The sequence below is a fragment of the Aythya ferina genome (assembly GCF_964211825.1).
Source record: "Aythya ferina genome assembly, chromosome: 18".
NCBI classification, from domain to species: domain Eukaryota; kingdom Metazoa; phylum Chordata; class Aves; order Anseriformes; family Anatidae; genus Aythya; species Aythya ferina.
In genome coordinates this window covers 3,873,320-3,891,649 of record NC_140317.1, presented here as the reverse complement: position 1 = coordinate 3,891,649, position 18,330 = coordinate 3,873,320, and the positions used below count along the sequence as shown (strand labels likewise).

The 18,330-nt window shown below is 53.9% G+C and overlaps 2 protein-coding genes across 3 annotated transcripts; one reads left to right on the top strand and one right to left on the bottom strand.

Annotated features, from left to right (window-relative positions):
* Positions 1-1,863: 1,863 nt before the first annotated feature.
* On the bottom strand, positions 1,864-7,758 carry OTOP2 (otopetrin 2). Of its 2 annotated transcripts, none has more exons than XM_084492698.1 (7): positions 7,703-7,758; positions 6,650-7,078; positions 6,039-6,175; positions 5,372-5,430; positions 4,551-4,684; positions 3,211-4,100; positions 1,864-2,300 (listed from the first exon to the last, which is right to left on the bottom strand). In XM_084492698.1, exons 2-7 carry the CDS (start codon positions 7,041-7,043, stop codon positions 2,130-2,132), a joined length of 1,785 nt encoding a protein of 594 aa, XP_084348824.1. In that variant the 5' UTR covers positions 7,044-7,078; positions 7,703-7,758; the 3' UTR covers positions 1,864-2,129. The 2 variants fall into 2 exon arrangements, with proteins under 2 accessions (XP_084348824.1, XP_084348823.1); XM_084492697.1 differs by having other exon boundaries at positions 6,650-7,075.
* A 2,756-nt stretch (positions 7,759-10,514) lies between these two features.
* USH1G (USH1 protein network component sans) lies at positions 10,515-17,847 on the top strand (the record flags this gene model as incomplete). Its single annotated transcript, XM_084492525.1, has 2 exons — positions 10,515-10,678; positions 16,601-17,847. The coding sequence occupies 2 exons, from the start codon at positions 10,515-10,517 to the stop codon at positions 17,844-17,846; spliced, it is 1,410 nt and encodes a 469-aa protein (XP_084348651.1). The 3' UTR covers position 17,847.
* Between the last annotated feature and the right edge of the window lie 483 nt (positions 17,848-18,330).

The following is an 18,330-nucleotide window of genomic DNA, read 5'->3' as shown; positions in this document are numbered from 1 at the left end:
TGGGTTGTCGTGGGGTTCTCCCTGCGTCTATTTTAAGTTTACTCATTCCCAGAAATGCTTCTGCAGTTACTGGTCTCTGAGCACTTCTCACGCTGCCTTGCTTGGCTTGGTGCACCCAGACTTGGGAACCTGGGACCAGGCAATGGGTGTGCAGGAAGAAAACCCTGCATGTCCCTAAGGAACAGAGGTGTTGATTGAAGGTGTTGTCTGCGTGTCAGAGCTCAGCATCTTGGGGTAAAACAAAGCATGAGGGCATACGTAGGACTGACGTCTGCGCACCATTTGTGTCTCTTTCTTGACATAACCTGTGACTCCCACAGTTAGAATTAACAAACCTTTTCTAAAACAAAAGCCAGTTTCTGGACAGAGATTTTATCTTTACCAGATTAATGCCAAAAAAGAGTTAAGTCTCTGCCAGGTTGATGGGGCAGGAGAGGCAGGCAGGCTGCTCTCAGGCTCGTGGAGGGAAAGAGGGACCCATCCAGGGGTACTGGGGCACTGCAGTCTCCTGGGGACAGGGAAAATGGGCTCACGATGCCCAATGCCAGCCCCAGAGAGAATGTGGAGTGGTGATGCTGGTGTCAGGCTGCCTAGGGACACCGCTGCCTTCTGTTTTGGGGGTCTGGGTCTGTTTCTGGAGGGGGAAGGTGGTTTCAGATGCCTGGGCTGGCAGTGCAAGCACAGCACATGCAGTCTGGGCTGTTAGACAGAAAATCACATCACTCGGTTTCAAATATCATGATTTCCTTTTATTTTTATTTTTTCCTTTGGCAGATGCACACGTCTGTAGGAAAAAAAAAAAAAAAAAAAAGTCTGAAAGATTTCTGCCGCCTGTGCGCTATTATTTATTTGAACAATAACCTTGGATGTCTCAGGGTACAGACAAAGCTCGGCTGTGCCATTTTGGCACACGTCTTCCCCCCCCGAGTGACACCAGGTGGCATGGGCTTCCCGCAGCTCTGCTTGGCCTCTGGACAAGGCGGATAGCCCATTTCTAACTCCTGCAGCCCAGGTGTCCTGCTCTGAAAGCCTCCTCAACCATACCATGGTTCACGGAGGGCTGCAGGCACCCAGAAACTTGTGTCGGGGCTGTGCTCACAGCCTCAATGCCAGCACAGGCTGGCGGATGCAGTGCAATCATACCTTGAGGGCATGGGAGAGCAAGGGAGAGCTGTAGCATTGGACTGATTGCTGCGTTGTAGGGTGCAGAAGGTCCCTCTAGGAGGTCAGAGTTACAGTGAAAATCAATAAATAATCTTGTGTACAAAAATGTTTTTATATTTAAAAAAAAAAATCATCTATTAAAAAAAAAAAAAAAGAAAGAAAAGAAAAACAAATCTCTTCATCGTTCTGTATTGCCCATAGGATCTTTATGGCTCTTGAGCCCTGATTCAGGAAAAAATGGGGGAAAAGTGTGCTTCAACCTTGTCAGGGCCAGCCCAGGACCACGCACAGCACTCCCTCCTGGCGCAGAAAGCTTCCTCCGGGAGGAAGGGAAACAGCAGGGGCTGACACAGAGAAGGGGCAAGAGGGCCAGTTGAAAAGGGCAATACAAAGAGGAAGGATCCAGCATTTCCGAAAGCCTTTTTTGATCACTTGTTTTTCACATCTCTGCAGGGCAGTGGTTTCTGACTGGCCGTACCAGAAGGCGAGTGGTTTCCCTTTCTTTGCCTTCTGCACCTGGGTTAGCCCCTCGTGCCCACTGGTCTCTGCGTGCAGGCAGGATTGGGTGCATTTGCAGGCAGACGCTGACTGTCCAACGGGGCTGAGCACCCACCCCACGGGAGAGTAAGTCAGTGGCGTGAACAGGCTCTTAAGAAGGCAGGTATGTGTCTTTGCATGAATCAAGAGTAATTACCGTGATCCTGTGCTGGATCCCTTTTTTCTTTTAAGCTCTAAGAACTTCAGGCACACATATGCGCATCCATCCACACACAAGTAGCAAAAATAAAATCTGGACTATGTTTGGATGATCTTCACTGACAGTTCAGAAATGCTCCAACACTGCGAGGGGACATGATTCAGGCAGTGCTGGGAATCCCTCGGGACCCCTGGGCAGTCTCCCAGCCCTGGGGTGGGAAGAAGGTGAATTGCTCGAGGAGGATCTCATCTTCCTTGCAAGGGAGTCTTTAGGACATGATGTAGACCTCCAGCAAACTGGCCACTGCATGCATTCGGTAGAAGATCCCAAAGGGCAGGCAAATGTCCACAATAGCCGGCCACATGGAATCGCCATAGAAGTTCAGTTCTGTATCGTTGTCGAAGTGGGGCCGGGCACCAAACGCTGGCATGATCCAGAGCTGTTTGAGGAAATGGGAGAATAATGCTGTGGTGAGAGAGGGGAATGGCAGAGCAAGCACCTGCAAAGACAGCTCCCGAGAGAGACGGTGAAAGAACAACCTTATGAGTGTGAGACCAACGCAAGGAACCCCTGTTCACAATCAAGACCAAGTATGAGCTAGCGTTGTACCAAAAGAACAGCTTCAACTCATGTTCCGAAGATGGACTCGGAAGAAGGCGAGCATGTCGTGTGTCAGTGTGGATCTGGCCTGCTCAGGCTCTGGGAGGAGCAAGCATGGGTAGGGTTGATCTGGCAGCAGTTTGGGCTGCTCAGGCTTGGCGTGCATAAGTTGAGCTCAGAAGCTCAGCCGGTGTGTATATGGTTGGGTGGGAGTCGCCAGCATGTTCTTTATCAGCTGATGTGTGAAGTGAGTTAGAGGATGTGATGCATTAACCAGCTGGGAATTTGGAGGCTCTCTTGAGATGTAATGTGTAGCTTGGCACTTTCAAAGGTGCAGCTGTCATCCTTCTTTGAATCCACCCAACATTCTTTCTTTGGGTGAGTAAGAGAATAATTTAATCTATTTTATTGCTTTTAGTAAGCTACTTTACTATCTACTAATACTCAGTGAAACTACTGAAACTGATTCTTTTGTACCCGCTGATTTTGTCTGATATTCTGTTGATAACTGATGTCCTCTCTCAGCAAAGCCTAAAATATCTTAACTCCAGGACAGTTGCTCTTATAAATGACAAGGGAATTAGAGCTGGCTACACTTAAAAATGTAAATAAGTCCACTCCTCGTGTAGTGGAAGCACAGAAAGGGTGGTTTTTGTATGGGCCCCATCCTTTCCAACCATCTTTCAGACATTTGTGCTCACTCTCCTCTCCCCCCACCCTGAGAAACTCTTCTCCCTGCATGTACTCACTATGATGTTGCTCAGCAGGAGGAACATGGAGATCTCCCTTAAGCACTTCCTCCTCCAGTTCATCTTCTTGGGGGCCGTGAGGGACCGCACGAGGTCGGAAGGAAGGCTGGCCTCAGCGCCAGGGGCAGTGCTAGGCGCCAAGGTGCTGCCGCTGTCGGGCACGCGGAGGGACACGGCGCTGATGTTAACAAAGGTGAGACCACAGAGGTCCTTCTGGCGAGAACCGTGCTTGTGGTCCTCCTTGGGGGGCTGCCGATGAAGGCCTTCGATGATGAAGATGTTCTGGAAGGTGTGCTGGGCAATCATCAGGAGGGCGTAGGTCAGGTTGAGTGCGCTGATGGCGTCCCTTGGTGTGCTGGCCACAATGGCCACGATGGAGTAGTAAGAAATAGCGTACTGCCCCAGGGCCGCGCCCATCAGCAGGGCCACGTCCAGGGTCCTGGTCGGGTTCTTGTGCCGGTCCATGTCTCTCTTGTCGAAGCGGTAGATGACGGAGCCTCCAATGCAGACGAGAGACATCAGGCCCAGACACACGATGTTGAAGATGTAATACATGGTGAGTGCTTGGCTCTTCTTGGTGGATTCGGTGCTGGAGTTTACCTGCACCTCGTAAACGATAAGAACACCCAGGCCGCTCACCAGAATGATGAGGCCCAACACGATGCCTACAAAGAAGGTCCTTCGGAAGAGCCTAAATTTCAGGCGGTGGATGTGGTGGGAGTGGTGTTCTATAAAGCGGCCGACATTCTTCCACATGACATAAACCATGGCAGAGGCAAACAGGCTGTACTCGATGTTAAAGGGGTACAGCCAGAAGTAGCCATTCTTGAAAATCTGGCAGATTTGGCTGTTGCAATTGCAAACATCAGTGGAGCTGCTTCTCATTCCCACTGAAAGAAGATAAAAAAACAGATGTATTACAGATAGAGGCCAGCACTTATTAGCAGCCATGAAGAACTGGGTGGTTAGGATCAGTGGAAAACAAGACCAAGGACAGAAGAATACATGACCTTTGAAAACAAGGACGCATCAAACTCAGCTTTTTGGTGTTTGTGCTTTTTCTAAAGAAGTTAGACAGGTGGCAGGTTAAATCTCTTTTTCCCTCCCTTCTTCCTTCTCATCCCATTTGTCCAGACCCTTCCACCTTCCACTCTCCTCTGTGGTACACACTGAAGAAATGAACATTAAGAGCTGGCTTTTAACATACCGGCTCTGTTAAAGGAACCTTCAGCTCTAGATGGGCTTTCTGAAAATGCCCTGATAAAACCTGACATGAAGAGCTATTTCTACCCCAAGTGTTCAATTCCTGTACCAGATGGCTTCACAAATGGGCAAATTACCTTTCAGGAGCCATCTGAGGAGGTCATCTGTCACATTTTTCTTCAACTTTGAGTGTGCTTTGTGAACGGACTCGTCTGTCACTGCAGACATCCACACTGCTAAGTTTGTAGTCAGAGTTAGCATCAAGCCGCACCTGCAGAAGAAGGAGGAGGATCCCCAGATTAAGGCAATGGCCCTAGGCCATGTTGCTCCCATCCACGTTATAGACTTGTGTGTGTGGTCAGAAGGACTGTGGGAGCTGCCTGAGGTGGTTTGAGGACTCTGTAGTAGACAGGGCTAGAAGTCCTAACCCTTTGCGTTGCTGTTCTCACTCTCTTCCTACTTTTTGTCCATGCTCATGAGAATTAGTAAAGCCTGAATCCTCCTGTTGGTTTTGGAGGAGCTTCTCAACAGGGAATAGATTAATAGGTCTGGGTTGGTCTCCAGTGTTGCAAAAGTGGACAAGATCTTGTTTCTTTTTTTTTTTATTATTATTTTTATTATTTTTAGCCTGAAGAGGCTTGCCCACTGCATCTTTGCTTTCCATCGGGAAGCAGAAGTCAGCTATGAAGCATTTTATATAATGCTAATCGTTTATTTAATACTAATCTGCTTGAGTGATGCTTGTATTCCAGCCCTGCTCAATCCATAGGTTATAAACCTCAATGATTTGAGCTGGGATCTTAGGCTAGCTGGAAACTCAGCAGTTTTAATTTTGGTTAGCATTAAGGGAGTTGGGTTTGTCCCCTTGTGGCATCTCAGCTGAGTGAGAGAGTGCAGTAGATTTGCAGTGGCCCCATGTTTCTGGACCAGAGGGATAAAGAAAAGCAGCAGTGCTCACCTGGTAACGTTCAGGTGGACGTGGACGCAGTCTTTGGCAGAGATCCACAGGAAGTATGTCTGGCAAGGACACAAGAAGAAAAAGAAAGCTTTGTTGCAAGAATGCCATCGTTCTGAAGCAGGGATCTCTCTTCAGCTTTGGTCCAGCCGGGCACAGGCTGTGAGCCCATAAGCCTGGCCATTTTGTTTGCTGTCTGCGGTCCGTTCTTTGCTCCTCCTGCCCAGTCCCACTGCCCCTGCTCTGCCCGTGCCCAAACTCTATTCCTACCCAAATTGTCCCTATCCAACTTCTTTCCTCATTGGTATTGGCCCAGAGCAGGTGGCCCTCTGTGCAGGGACTGCAAACTACAAGGCAGTCGCTGCCCTGCCCGTCCTCCTCCCTCTCTCCTCTTCACGGGAAAGACCTGGCTGGATGCTGCTTTAGAGCCCGTGGCAAGGCATCCTGGCACAAATCCAGCTGTCACAGGCTGGGGCTGCTTGGAATCAATGCCTCAAAGCGAGTTGCCATAGCTGTGGTTTGCTGGAGATGATGTTTGCTGAGGCTGGGCTGAGCTGAGCCACCTGCATTTGCCGCAGAGGGAGCTGCCCTATGTCCGTGAGGCTGGAGCTCCTTCCCCTGGTGGCTATGTCCCTCTACAGCTCCCCAGGGCACAGCGCAGCCGCCTCACCTGGACAACCACGAATATTGCTTGCACAATGGGGTAGATGATTTTGATCGCAGACAGGCAGCTGTAGAAGCTGGAGTAATATCCTATTTTGAACACATCCATGACAAGGCTGAAAATGGCAAACAGGATCAGGCCTCCTGTTGAAGAGACAGAGTATTTGTGGTTGGAGAGATGTATGCACGTGGGATAATGCAGATGGGGGAAAGGAAGAGGAGGAACTATTACTGTAGAGAGGCTTTGCTTCTACCTCAGTTTTTCCTCTCCCACCACCCAAATCATGGAGTAATTTTGGCTAGAAAGGATTTCGGAAAGTCATCTGGATAAACACTCCAGTCTGACTGGGACTAACAGGTCTTGCAATGGAAAATGGCAAGGCTGGGAAGGAGCCTGGTGTTGTAAAGAGCTGAGAGCCCTCGCAGGTAAAGGGAGACCTGGCAGTGAAGCCAGGGGAGGGACTAGGAGCAGACCTGAAGCAGGGCATGATGCTACACCCCAGCAAGGGAGAGGGAGCCTGTGCCCCAGGTGGTCATTCCTTCTTGTAATAATTAATGCCCACGTGAACTGCTCAGCCTGCCTCTTGCCTCCAGCATTTGCCCCCCAGGAGCTCCTACCTCTCAGCCAGACGGGTCCAGCGTGGGAGTCTCTGCAGAGGATGGCATCTGGGCAGCGGGCGGTGCTGACGAGGTAGAAGATGATCCAGATGATGACTATCAGCATCATGACAGTCAGCAGGAAGAAGACGTCGTAATCGTGCACGGCAATTTTCTCAAAAGCCCCGCTGCTCACCAGCGTGCAGGCCAGCAGGGCTAAGTGCACGGCCAGCAGGATGGAGAACATGCGGCCGCCCTTTTTCCATACTTCCTTGGAGGCTGGAGCGGAGGGCTGGTGGCTATAAGGTGCTATCTGGCTCGAAGCCAGGCTGGCTTTGTCGTCCTTGTGTCCGCAGCCCATGCTGGAGTTGGAGCGTTGGATCTCGCTGTCCTTCCGCACAGGCTCTTCAGTCATGGTTCAGCTAATGCCGTAGCTGAGGGCTGGTGCTGCTGGGAGGAGAGGCCGTGAATAAGAAAGGTCACTTCATTTTGAATAGTCCGGGGCTGGCCCAAAGTGAGACGTGGTGTGAGGAGGGGACAGAATGTATCGGGGGAATGGGAAAGGCTGAGACAGGAAGAGCAAAAAGAAGGACGGGCTCATTTTCATGCCTTTTCTTCCCGGTTCCCTGAAGACTTTATTCTTTCTTATGATGCTTTTGCCTGGGGAGATCCCAGGACAATTTGACAAAGCATGCCCAGTTTGCCACACCACATATTTATTGGTGTTTGTTGATGTAAGATATTGGAAAAGCACCAGAGAAGCACTCCCAAGCTCAAATACCCTGAGGCAAATATCCAACATGGTTTGGTTTCTAAATGTCAACCACTACACGTTCAGCGAGAACGTCATACTTCCTGGCTCAAAAGCAGGCTGCTGAAAGGTAAGGAAGCCCTGGGTGTCTTTGGAACCTCACACCGTGTTTTATAGCAGTTCCTGCAAGAGTGCTATGAGCTGTGTCTACTCTCGTTCCCTCTAAAGCCCCTTCTCTATGCCAGGCTTGGGACTCCATTGGTTCTCTACAAGAAGCCTGAATCAAACCAAAGTAACTGCTCAGACTGAGCCATTCCACCAACCTGCTTTGCTGCCTGGAATCCAAATCTCTGCTCTCGCCAGGCTGAGAAGTTCCCCTGGTGCCGCACTTCGGTCAGCCGGAGAATTTATACCCGTTGGGATGGCTCTGTGATTTACACCATGTCTGGAGCTGGCAGCAGCGCTTCACGGGCTTCTCAGGGAAACTCATGTGATCCATTTTAGGCAATAGCTGATTTGGGGAAAGAGGGAGAGAGATAAGGGTTATTTACCTGGGGAGGGCACGAACTGAGCACGCTGCTGAGAATGGCACGGACCGCTCGGGCACAAGGTCACAGTTGCCATAGACAGAGCAAAGCCACCCCACCAAGTGGATCGCCCTGCAGGGACGAGATTTCCTCCCTTGAAAGAAGATGCTTTAGGTGATTAACCTTTTTTTGCTGACGATTTTGGGCTTGGCTTTCTGGTCAACTGAACACAGTAAATACTGTGCCTCACCCCGTACAATCCCCATCAGGGCTCTGAGCCTGCCCCACACAGGAAAGTTTTTGAGGAAAAAGAAGAAATTTGCATTTATCTATTCACTGCCGAGGGCAGCTCAATCCTTTTGCACAGTGCCAACAAGGAGGAAAGGTTATCACGAGGACGGAGCAGGATTTGGAGACCGGGATCCGTGTTCCCCTTTGCTGGCACGCTGCCCTTCGCTTGTCGGGGTGGGATCACCTCTCTCTGGCCCTTGGGAGCTTAACCTCTGCTCCGAGGAGAAACAAGCCATGGTGCAAAACATGGAGCAGGTGGGATTTAAGCATTTGCTGGATTGGAGGCAAGGAGAAACTTTTTCCTCCAGCTCTTGGAGGAGAGATATCCCAGCAGGCGAGGTGGTGAGACCCAGGGTAGTTTTAGGGACAAGTTTTATTCCTTTATGAGGCAGCCTCTCGCGGAGCTTTTCCTCATCGTTTACGAGTTCAGGCAAGGGCCCCTCCATGCCCCTCAGTCCCTGCAGCCCGACAGGGATCCTGCGAGCAGGTCCTGCCCCATCCCAGCCTCCTGGCACTGCGGGGACGAGCGATGTCCCCAGTGCCCGGCCCGGGGCCACCTCCGTGCGTCTTGCCCGTGCTGCCACCAGCTGGCTGCCACCCACACTGCTGGCTACACTCATCCACACGGGCTGGGGTTTTTGGGGGTGAGCAGTTGAGCTGTTCTCAGTCTGTTGCCTTTCCCAGGGAAAACCCAGACCCCCTGTGCAGCGACCAGGAGCTGGTAATGGTTACGTTTGGCAGAGATCTTTAAAAAGAGTCTGCAGAAGCCAGAGGCACGCAGACCCCCCGGGCTACGCGCACTGATTTACTCGCCCTCATTTGTCCTTAACAGCCAGCAACAGAGGAAAGAGTGTTTGCTGCCTTGGGCAATGCTCCCTATCCCCCGTGGGAGCCACCATACAGCACGGCAGTAATAACAAGCTTAATTAGTAATAGTACGAGAATCATTAAATAACCTTGGTAATGAATTGCAGACGTTACTACGCTGCTTTTCACCTGAAGAATCCCAGCGGCAAATAATACCTCTGTGTCGGCTGCATCCGTCAGGACTCAGGACTGTACTCACCCGGGGAGGCCGAGCGGGTGAGTACAAAGCCGTCGGTGTGAGCGAGCCCTGCAGGGTGCTTACAGCTGTCCCCAGGCAGCCAGCACCGTGACTCAGTGCCGCTCACCCCGGGGTTAATCACTGCAGCTCGTGCAGGTGCACCCGGGGGCTGCTTTGGGGCCACGCTGCTCTGTTTGGGCATTTTCTTGCTTAGAAGAATAGGCTGCATTTCTCTTTGGTTTTGCTCCTTCTCACGCCTCTCTGTTCGTTACCTTTCAGCCTGCTCTTTCAGTCTTTCTCCTTTCCTCTGTCCTCCCTTTCTCGCTGCCCTCAGTGGCTGCGTGCCATCCTAGGACCTCAGTGGCAGATGTGGGATCATCCCCGGAGCCCCCCATCTCCACAGCCCCCCATCCCCAGAGCCAGGGCACTCAGCCAGCAAAGCACCGGGGTCCTGCAGGGAATTCCTCCTCCCTGGCAGCGTTGCCCAGGGGTTGCAATGCTCCTTGTGGCACAACGTCCTGCGACAGCCCTGTGCCTCAGCCAGTGCCTGGGCTCAGCTCGGTGTCTCCCGACGGCAGAGGGTGCCCCGGGCCTGGGAATCCTGTGGGAGCTGGCCCTGGGGTGGAGGCATTGCTCAGGACTCTTAGCTCTCTGCAGAAATTTAGTGTTGGTATAAAGGGTGCTGGAGGGTGGCCACGGCCCCTCTAGCACATTGTAGTAGAAGTGAGGCATGGACAGGAGCAGTCTGGGGCTCCTACAGCTCCCTGCTGCTCCCTGGGGAGCTCCGATGGGGCTGTGGGTACAGGCAGGGGGCTTCTGCTCCATCAGCCCCCTCCCACTGCCCCACTGACTGCGAGGGGGGCTCAGGAGTGGATATCAGGCAGGATACAGCCCATGAGACTTCTGTGCAGCTCCGCTTAGGGGGAATATTTCATCCTTACAAGCACTTACCGAGTGACCCCGAACCCACAGCGTTCTGCTGAGCCTGGCACGGCGATGCTGCTTAATTGGAGCTTTTAATGTGCTGCGGAGCTGGCGCGTGACAGGTTCCCCGTGAGGAGCCGCCAGCACCGGAGGACGTTTAGGACCCAGGGGAAGCACCGCAGAGCGTGGCTGGAAGGAGCTGCTGCCTCCCCGCCACGACTTCTCAGGTGTCCTGGCACGCCGGAGCTGTGCGGGGCGAGCCGGGCCCTCCTGGCAGCTCCCCGTCCCCATGCCCACCCCGTGAGCCCCCCGCGCACCCATGCGCTCGCCCAGGGACCGCTCGGCACCATGAACGACCAGTACCACCGAGCAGCCCGGGACGGCTACCTGGACCTCCTGAAAGAAGCCACCAAGAAGGACCTCAACTCGCCAGACGAGGATGGCATGACCCCGACCCTCTGGGCTGCCTACCACGGCAACCTGGACGCCCTGCGCCTCATCGTCAGCAGAGGGTGAGTGCTGGTGGGTGCTCGGTGCTGCTCCCCGGGGATGGGGTCGCTCAGACCCCATCTTCCCCCCTTTTCCTTGCTCACAGGTCAGTGTGGATGCAAATGTTCCACAAACCGGTGGTTTCTGACCGTAACGCCTCCCCTCCTGTCCCCAACTCATTATATTTTGCTCCTTGTGGTGCTTTAAGTCTGATCCTGTGCTCCTGGTGACCACCCTGTGTTTTTCCCGGTTCTCTGCCCCTATAACTGCCCGTGGCCCTGCTCCTGCCCCAAACCCCTCCTGCAGCTCCCCAGGTAAGGGCTGGGTCCCCCCTGCAAGTGCCTTGCAGTCCTGGGTCAGGTCCCGTAAGGACAGGCAGAGCTGAAATGCCAGCACATCAGGTCACTGCCACAAAGGCAGCCCTTAGCCCTTCTAAATGAGGGGACAGCGACAATAAGAGCTCCTTCTGTCCCACAAAACGCTCACACAGAGGGACGTGTGCCGTGCCAGCTGGCAGCAGGTGATGCTCCTCTGCTCTACCCAAAGCTAGGTCTGAGTGTGTGCCCCACCAGCAGCCTGTTCTGGATGTGGAGCCTGGAAAAATTTAGGAGCAGATTCCCCAAGAGCAGATTTCTTCCAGCCCTTTGTTGTTTTTTTTTCCTTCTGATATGGAGGAATAGTGCTGGGTTCGGGGCGTACACTGCGCCTCCTGGCATGGGCTCTGTGTTCCTCCTGGGTCAGGGCTCAGCGGGGCCATCAGCTCCCACGCTGAGATTTCCCTGCCTGGGCTGTGTTTGTAGCTCTCCTCTGTACGAGGTCGGCTGTGTCTCTGCTCTGCCTGTTCCTGGGCTCAGCCCCTCCTGATGCTCCGGTCGGCTGGTGTAAAACCTTCAGCCTGGCCCGCTGTGTTTACAGGCAGAGCTCTGTCACACGTTGCTGCCCTTCCATGGTAAAGGGTTTTCTCTTCAGATCTGGGCTGTGTACAGTTGGTTTGGGAAGTCCTTGAGTGCCTGGTGCGTTAGGGGAATGCTCAGGAAAGGATGTTCTCAGGGCAGGCACCATGGGAGGTGATGCCCCAGGGCCATGCAGTTGCATTAGGAGCTGCTCTCCTGGGTGCACCCGTCGCCTGACTTGTGGCACGTGGTGTCACAGCCACTGGGGGACAAAGATGGGGCTGTGGGACTTGTTGGGTGCAGCTTGGCAGCGATTGTGCCCAGCACTGTCAGGAAATGTGCGAGACAGAAGCAGAAATCTCCTCTGAGCTCTGGGAAATTGCCACCCGGAGGGATGAGGGCAGGAGCTCCGGGGATGGGACCCCGACAGTGGAAATGGTTCCAAAGATGCTCTGATGGCCAAGAGCCTTTCTGGAGGGGCGTTTGCCCACAGCCCGCCCTGTGCTGCCCCACACATCCATGCCAGCAGCTCCTGCCTCTCCACCATCCCAAGGGCTGCTTCACCGCAGAGGGGCCCCTTTCATAAATTCACGTTGGATCAAAAGGTCCTCGTGGATGTGTCTGCGTGCAGCTTGGCCGCTGCTTAATTAACAGCCTAACATACATTTGCTCCTGACAGGGAAAATAGCACGGCAGAGGCTCGGTGCCCTTTAGGTGATGGATGGGGCAGCGAAGCACTTGTCTGTGGGGCTGCAGGGCGCGTTTACAGCCGTGCGCTCATCTCCTTGCCCAGCACCATGCAGAAACTGGTGAAACATCCTTGCAGCCAATGCTGGATGCATGAGAAATGGAAAAGCTCCCAGGCAGGGGTACCGGGGGGGAAACCTTGCAGGCTCTGGGACTGAGGGGAGATGGGGGGCCTCGGAGGCACCTGGAAATGCCCAGTCCTCCTCGCCAGCACTGCGCAGTGCTGTTGGCACCCAGAGCAGCTGGTGGATTGAGCTCTGTGGCCAGGCTGTTCCCAAATGCCCCAGCGAGGCTGTGGGGGCAAAAATCACTGCTCCTGCCCCCCTGGCATTTAGGGTCAGCTCGGCTCCATCTCCAGTGAAGGAGCTGTGCTCGTGTGCCTGTGCATTCAGCAGGTAGTGGCATGGGGCTGAGGTGGGGACAGGGAAATAAAGTCCAGCAAATCTGTTGGTGGGTCCTTGAGGGAGGTTTGTCATCTCAGCCTGCAGAGAAGGGGTGACAAAGTGGGCTTGTTGCTCCATCCAGGCTGGAGCAGGAGAGATGGTGCTGTAACAGACGGTGACGTGTCTGTGCCTCACTGCCGCTTTTTCAAGGGGATGGAGAGAAGGGATGGGATGGAGGCATTAGCACTGCCTCATCCTTCTTGTTAGCAGCACAAAAAGCCTTTTTCTTCCTCCTGGCTGAGCTCCAGCGAGGGAAACAAACCCAATTAGCGTGACGGCTGGGAAAAGAGAGGCTCACTGGCATTTAGTGTTGCGGATTTTTGGAGGCAGTAATTCCTCAGCGCGGTTCATTAGCACTGCCGTGCCGGTGACGGGCGTCTGTCCATCTCCAGGTCTCCAGGGGCCCAAGGGCCCCTGCTGGGAGCAGCAGGGCTCCCAGCCTTGGAGTGGTCCACAGGGAGCTGAGGATGTGGCTTTCCACCAGACAGGTCAGCAGCAGGGGCTGCACCTCCCTGCCATGGGGCTGGCGACCACCCTGAGCAGCACAGTTGTGCTTTTGGGGAGCTTCCCCTGGGGATGTCCTGCGACCATCAGCCTAACCTAAAGAAGCTGGTGCTAGATTTGTAGGGATCTGAGCCTGTTGGAGGAAAGCTGAATCCTGTGCTTAGCACCAGCTGGGCAGAGCTTGGGATGCAGGACCTACGGGATCCCAAATTCATCTTTTCCTCTCTGTGCCAGTCTCTGCTTGCACCAATGCCCTGACTGCTGAAGCCATTGCCGTGCCGAAGTTGTCTGGGTCTTCCTCAAGCCATAAATGATTTTCTCCTCTTCCCATGAAAAACACCGCTGCGTGTTTTGCAGGAGCTGGCTGGCTCCTTGCAGATCAGAGGCCCTGATCCTTCGTACACCTCCACAAGTGTGCCTGCCGGGGGCTGAGCCAGCCCATCGCCATCGGAGGAACTCTGCACGTGCAGCCGGGGAAGGACGAGCGTGAGTGCCGGTGGATTCCCAGGGTAATTGGGATCCCACGGGGGAAGTGGAGGGGAAAAGCCGGCAGGAAGGGAGTGAGCGTGCGCGTCACGGTGAGGAGGCAGTGACTCAGGAGATGCACACGTCCACCCGAGGGGCTCAATTAACAGCCTTTTTAATAATGATTATTACGGGAGTTGACTCAGCACCTGACAACGCTTTGAAGCTGAGAAGCGCTGCGCTTCACACCTGTTATTAAAATGCGTTCCCACTTAGTGGACCCTGCAGTCAGCATCTGCTGGTGTGCAGCGCCCTCGAGGTGAAGTTTTGCCCAGGCTGACACCCGCCAGAGGGAGGGCCTCGTGCTTATTATCGGTGCAGGATCACACAGGTCTACTTTGCAAGTCACCATTCTTCTTTCCTGTTTTTTAGTGCCTCCGGCAGACATTTATAGGACAAAAGGACCTAGAGATCTAATTTTGCTCTAATACTTTTGTTCCTAGGCAATGGAAATGTCCAGGGAAAACTGGTTTTGATGCTCCTTCCTCTCACTTTTTCTCTGAAGCAATGAAAAGCAAAGCAAAGCAAACCTTCAAATATGCATCCCCCGGGACCTCTCTGGCTTTGCTCTTTGCCAGCCAAACCAGGCCCTGAGACGTGCGTTATGGATGAAGCATCTGTATGCTTGCTATGGGGAGCAAGATTGCTTAAGTCCCTGTCCAAACCACTGGTCCCTGTACCTGTGGGGAGCCCTGACCCCCCTGGCTGTGCCCGTGGGAGCTGGCACAGCTCCGTGCGCCCACCCAGAGCACACAGAAATGAGCCAAGGACCCTTCATGCGCCGGAGTCCCACTGCCAGCTCCGGCAGTTCCAGTTTCGCTGGCTCTTTAATCCAGCCCCATCAATAATTTACTCCTCTCTTGCAAATCATCAAATATTTATCCCCCCGTGAATTTCCCAGCCTGGACATGTCACTGCGAGGGTAGACGGGCGGGCTAAGGAGTTGCTGCCCCGGGAGCGTGGCGGTGCCGCAGGACCGGCTGCTCTCCTCCCCTGCTGGCTGCACGGCTCCTCAGTCCCTGTAACCTACTGTCCCTTCTCCTCCCTGGTGTTCTTCCAGGCCTCATCTTTGAAGCCTTTCTCTGCTTCTGTAGAAGTTGTAGGTTCTGGGGGCTGTGCTTGCAGGGCTTGGCGACCTTTCTGGCTTGGTTCCCTTCCACGGCGTTGAATCTTTTGACCAACTGTTGCTGGATTTGCCAGCAAGCTCAAGTTGCAGACTTACTAATTTTCTACAAGTTTTGTGAAAGTAGGTGTGTGTTGGAGAGCAGCTGCAGATGTTTCCACCACGGGCATCCAGCCTTGAGCTGGAGATGCGAAGCAGCTCAGCTCTTGTGATTGCTGCTGTGTTTCTCCAAAGTACCTCTTGTCCTCTCTCAAGTGAGCGGGGCTGCAGCACACGTGGGGTTTGGGAGAGTTCTGGGCTCTGCACATCCCAGCAGATCTCATCAATATGGGAGGCAGCTGGGTGTGAAGTAACAGAGGCTGAAGGTCTCAAGGGTGCATTCACCTTCTGGACTTTTGGTTCCACCGAAGGATTTACTCTTTCCCTTGAGGGCCTGCAGAAAGCAACCCAACGCCTGAGCTGGCCGAACCCTCTTCCAGATGCTTCCCTGCAGGCCTGGGCCTGGTGCTGGGCACCTCGCGGTGGGAGAGCAGCGCTCAGCTCCTCTGGAGCTCATCGGGAAGGGTGGTGAGGAAACTGCAGGAGCTGAGTCATGGCTCTGCAGAGCCCTGATCCCCCGAGGGGAGCTGCTCCGGAGGGTGGTGGAGCTGCGGAGCCTTAATAAAGGCTTTGCCTCGGCCATGTGCACGAAGGAGAGCGCCGTGTTGACTGATACTGCTGCCGGCTGCATAGCATTAGCGCACTCGCTTGAGCGAAAGCTGGTGCCAGCAGGGGTGTGAACTATCTCTTGTTTCAGCAGGTCATAAATACAGAGGAATGCCAGGAGGATGGAGCTCCCTTCACTCCTAGGTTTGTGTCTGTCCCGTAACAGAGGCAGGACATGTGGGCAGGAGGCTGTGCCCCATCAGCAACGCTGGGGTAGGGGCCGGCACGATGTGAGGAGAGATGCTAATTGCATTAGTCGAGTGTCCGGCTCTTGAGGAGTGCAGAAACCTAATCTCCACTTTCTCTGAAACTGGATTCTCAGGATGTGCTAATACCACTGCGCTTCGAGCCATGCAATCGAAACCGAGTGTGGTGCGGCAAAAACCCCCACAGAACCCCAACCTCCAGGCCCATGCCAGCAACCTTGCTCTTGTTCCCCTCCAAAGGCGTGACCTCGGGGCCCTGAGGTCCCCCAGGCAGGAGCAAAGAGGAAGGTGGGGAGGTGCAGCAGCGGGTGGGTGGCATTTTGGTGGTTGCTGCCATCCTGGTGGGATGCCGTGGTGTCCCACCCAGGGCGTGGTGGACGGAGCGGTGTTTTGGTGGAGCCTGAACGAAGCCAAGATTCGGAGATGGGATCTGAGTAGTATTTAATGGGATGTTTGAGGTTTGAAATGTTAAGGCCTGAGCTGGAATCAGCCTCGTATCGCAGCTCTGGGCTAATCAGAATCCGGCCTGTCTTCCTCCAGAAACTGGTTTGGTGCAGGAACACGTGTCTCCTGAGAGCTGAATTCGTGTTGTGGGAAATACTACAGACTTGTCTGTCAGGCACGTGAATCCGTGCCATTGTACATGCCACTTCAAAACTTAAAATTAGGTTGTAGAAGAGGAGAAAAAAGTTCATTGTACTGATTTGCCCCGCACAACTGCAATAGCCTGTTCTTTGGGACACATCTCAGTGGTCTGTCAGCCAAGGCTGCATGCTAACCGGTTCTTTTCCTTGTCTAGGGGGGATCCAGACAAATGTGACATCTGGGGGAACACCCCCCTTCACCTGGCGGCAGCCAACGGCCACCTGAACTGCCTTTCCTTCCTCATCTCTTTTGGGGCCAACATCTGGTGCCTGGACAACGACTACCACACCCCGCTGGACATGGCAGCCATGAAGGGGCACATGGAGTGCGTGCGCTACCTGGACTCTATCGCTGCCAAGCAGAGCAGCCTCAACCCCAAGCTGGTGAGCAAGCTGAAGGACAAGGCCTTCCGCGACGCCGAGCGGAGGATCAAGGACTGCGTGAAGCTGCAGAAGAAACACCACGAGAGGATGGAGAAACGGTACAGGAAGGAGATGTCGGATAACTCAGACACCATGAGCTTCTCCAGCTACTCGAGTAGCACCTTAAGCAAGAAGTTCCAACATATGTCTATGGTGACGTCCCTGCCATACTCACAAGCCACCATCCACGGCACAGCCAAGGGAAAGACGAAAATACAGAAGAAGCTAGAGAAGAAGAAGCAGGTGGATGGGACCTTCAAGATCTACGAGGACGGGAGGAAAAGCGTGCGCTCTCTGTCCGGCCTGCAGCTGGGGAACGACGTGATGTTTGTGAAGCAGGGCACATACGCCAGCCCCAAGGAGTGGACCCGCCGTAATATCAGAGACATGTTCCTCACGGATGAAGACACCGTCTCCCGTGCCATAAGCGACCCGGGTTTGCACATGGACTCGGCCCACTCCGAAGTCAGCACCGACTCCGGCCACGACTCCTTGTTCAACCGCCCCGGGCTGGGCACCATGGTGTTCAGGCGCAACTACGTCAGCAGCGGGCTCTTCGGCATCGGCCGGGAGGACGCCGGCATGCCAGGCGAAGGCGACACGGATGGGCTGGGTGTCAAACTGCGGAGCCGCCTGCAGCGCTCGCCAAGTCTCAACGACAGCATTGGCAGTGCCAACAGCCTGCAGGAGAGGAACGCAGAGGACCTGCCCTGGGACGAGGTGGAGCTGGGCTTAGATGACGACGATGAACCCGACACCAGCCCCTTGGAGACTTTTCTGGCTTCCCTGCACATGTTTGAGTTTATCTCCATCTTGAAGAAGGAAAAGATCGACTTGGAGGCCCTCATGCTGTGTTCAGACAATGATCTGAAGAGCATCAACATCCCACTGGGCCCCAGGAAAAAGATTGTGGATGCCATCCAGAGGAGACGGCAGACTCTGGAGAGGCCAGATGTCATTGTAGACACTGAACTGTAAGTAGGAGATGGGACCATTGAGTGATTAAACCTTTCAGCAGGTAGAGATTTGGATAGCAGAAGGTCTTGTTTTCAACCCACTTGGAAAAGCAGGAGCCCAGGTAATCTCAGTGCTTCTGTGGGTGGGCAAATTCCTGCTTGTGTGGAAACGATGAGAGTTCGGAGAGGTGGCAATAGTGTTCGTTACTCAACAGCCCTCGTGTGGCTTGGCAGGACGTGAAGTCCTTGTTTGGTTTCATAACCTATATGAATGCAGACTGCTCTGTGGTCTGATTCTTCTGAGTCCCTGTAGCTGGGATTTTCAACCACGCTCATGCTTGCCTTGACTCTTCACCTTCCGAAGGCATGAAGAAATCAGCCATGGTTGCCCAGTGGGAGCAGGCTGAGGGCAGTGCCCAGTGGCATTGACAGTCCTCTCCCAGGTGCTTCAGATCTTGCTCAAGCCTTTGGGACCGCGTTATCTGGGCTGGAGTTGTTGCTCTTCT

Excerpts from the sequence above, each read along its gene's own strand:
- OTOP2 (XM_084492698.1), bottom strand. The coding sequence starts at position 7,043 with ATGACTGAAGAGCCTGTGCGGAAGGACAGCGAGATCCAACGCTCCAAC. Across the intron at positions 6,176-6,649 it reads TGGACCCGTCTGGCTGAGAG|GAGGCCTGATCCTGTTTGCC; the intron begins GTAGGAGCTCCT and ends TCTCTTCAACAG. Across the intron at positions 4,101-4,550 it reads CCTCAGATGGCTCCTGAAAG|TGGGAATGAGAAGCAGCTCC; the intron begins GTAATTTGCCCA and ends ATCTTCTTTCAG.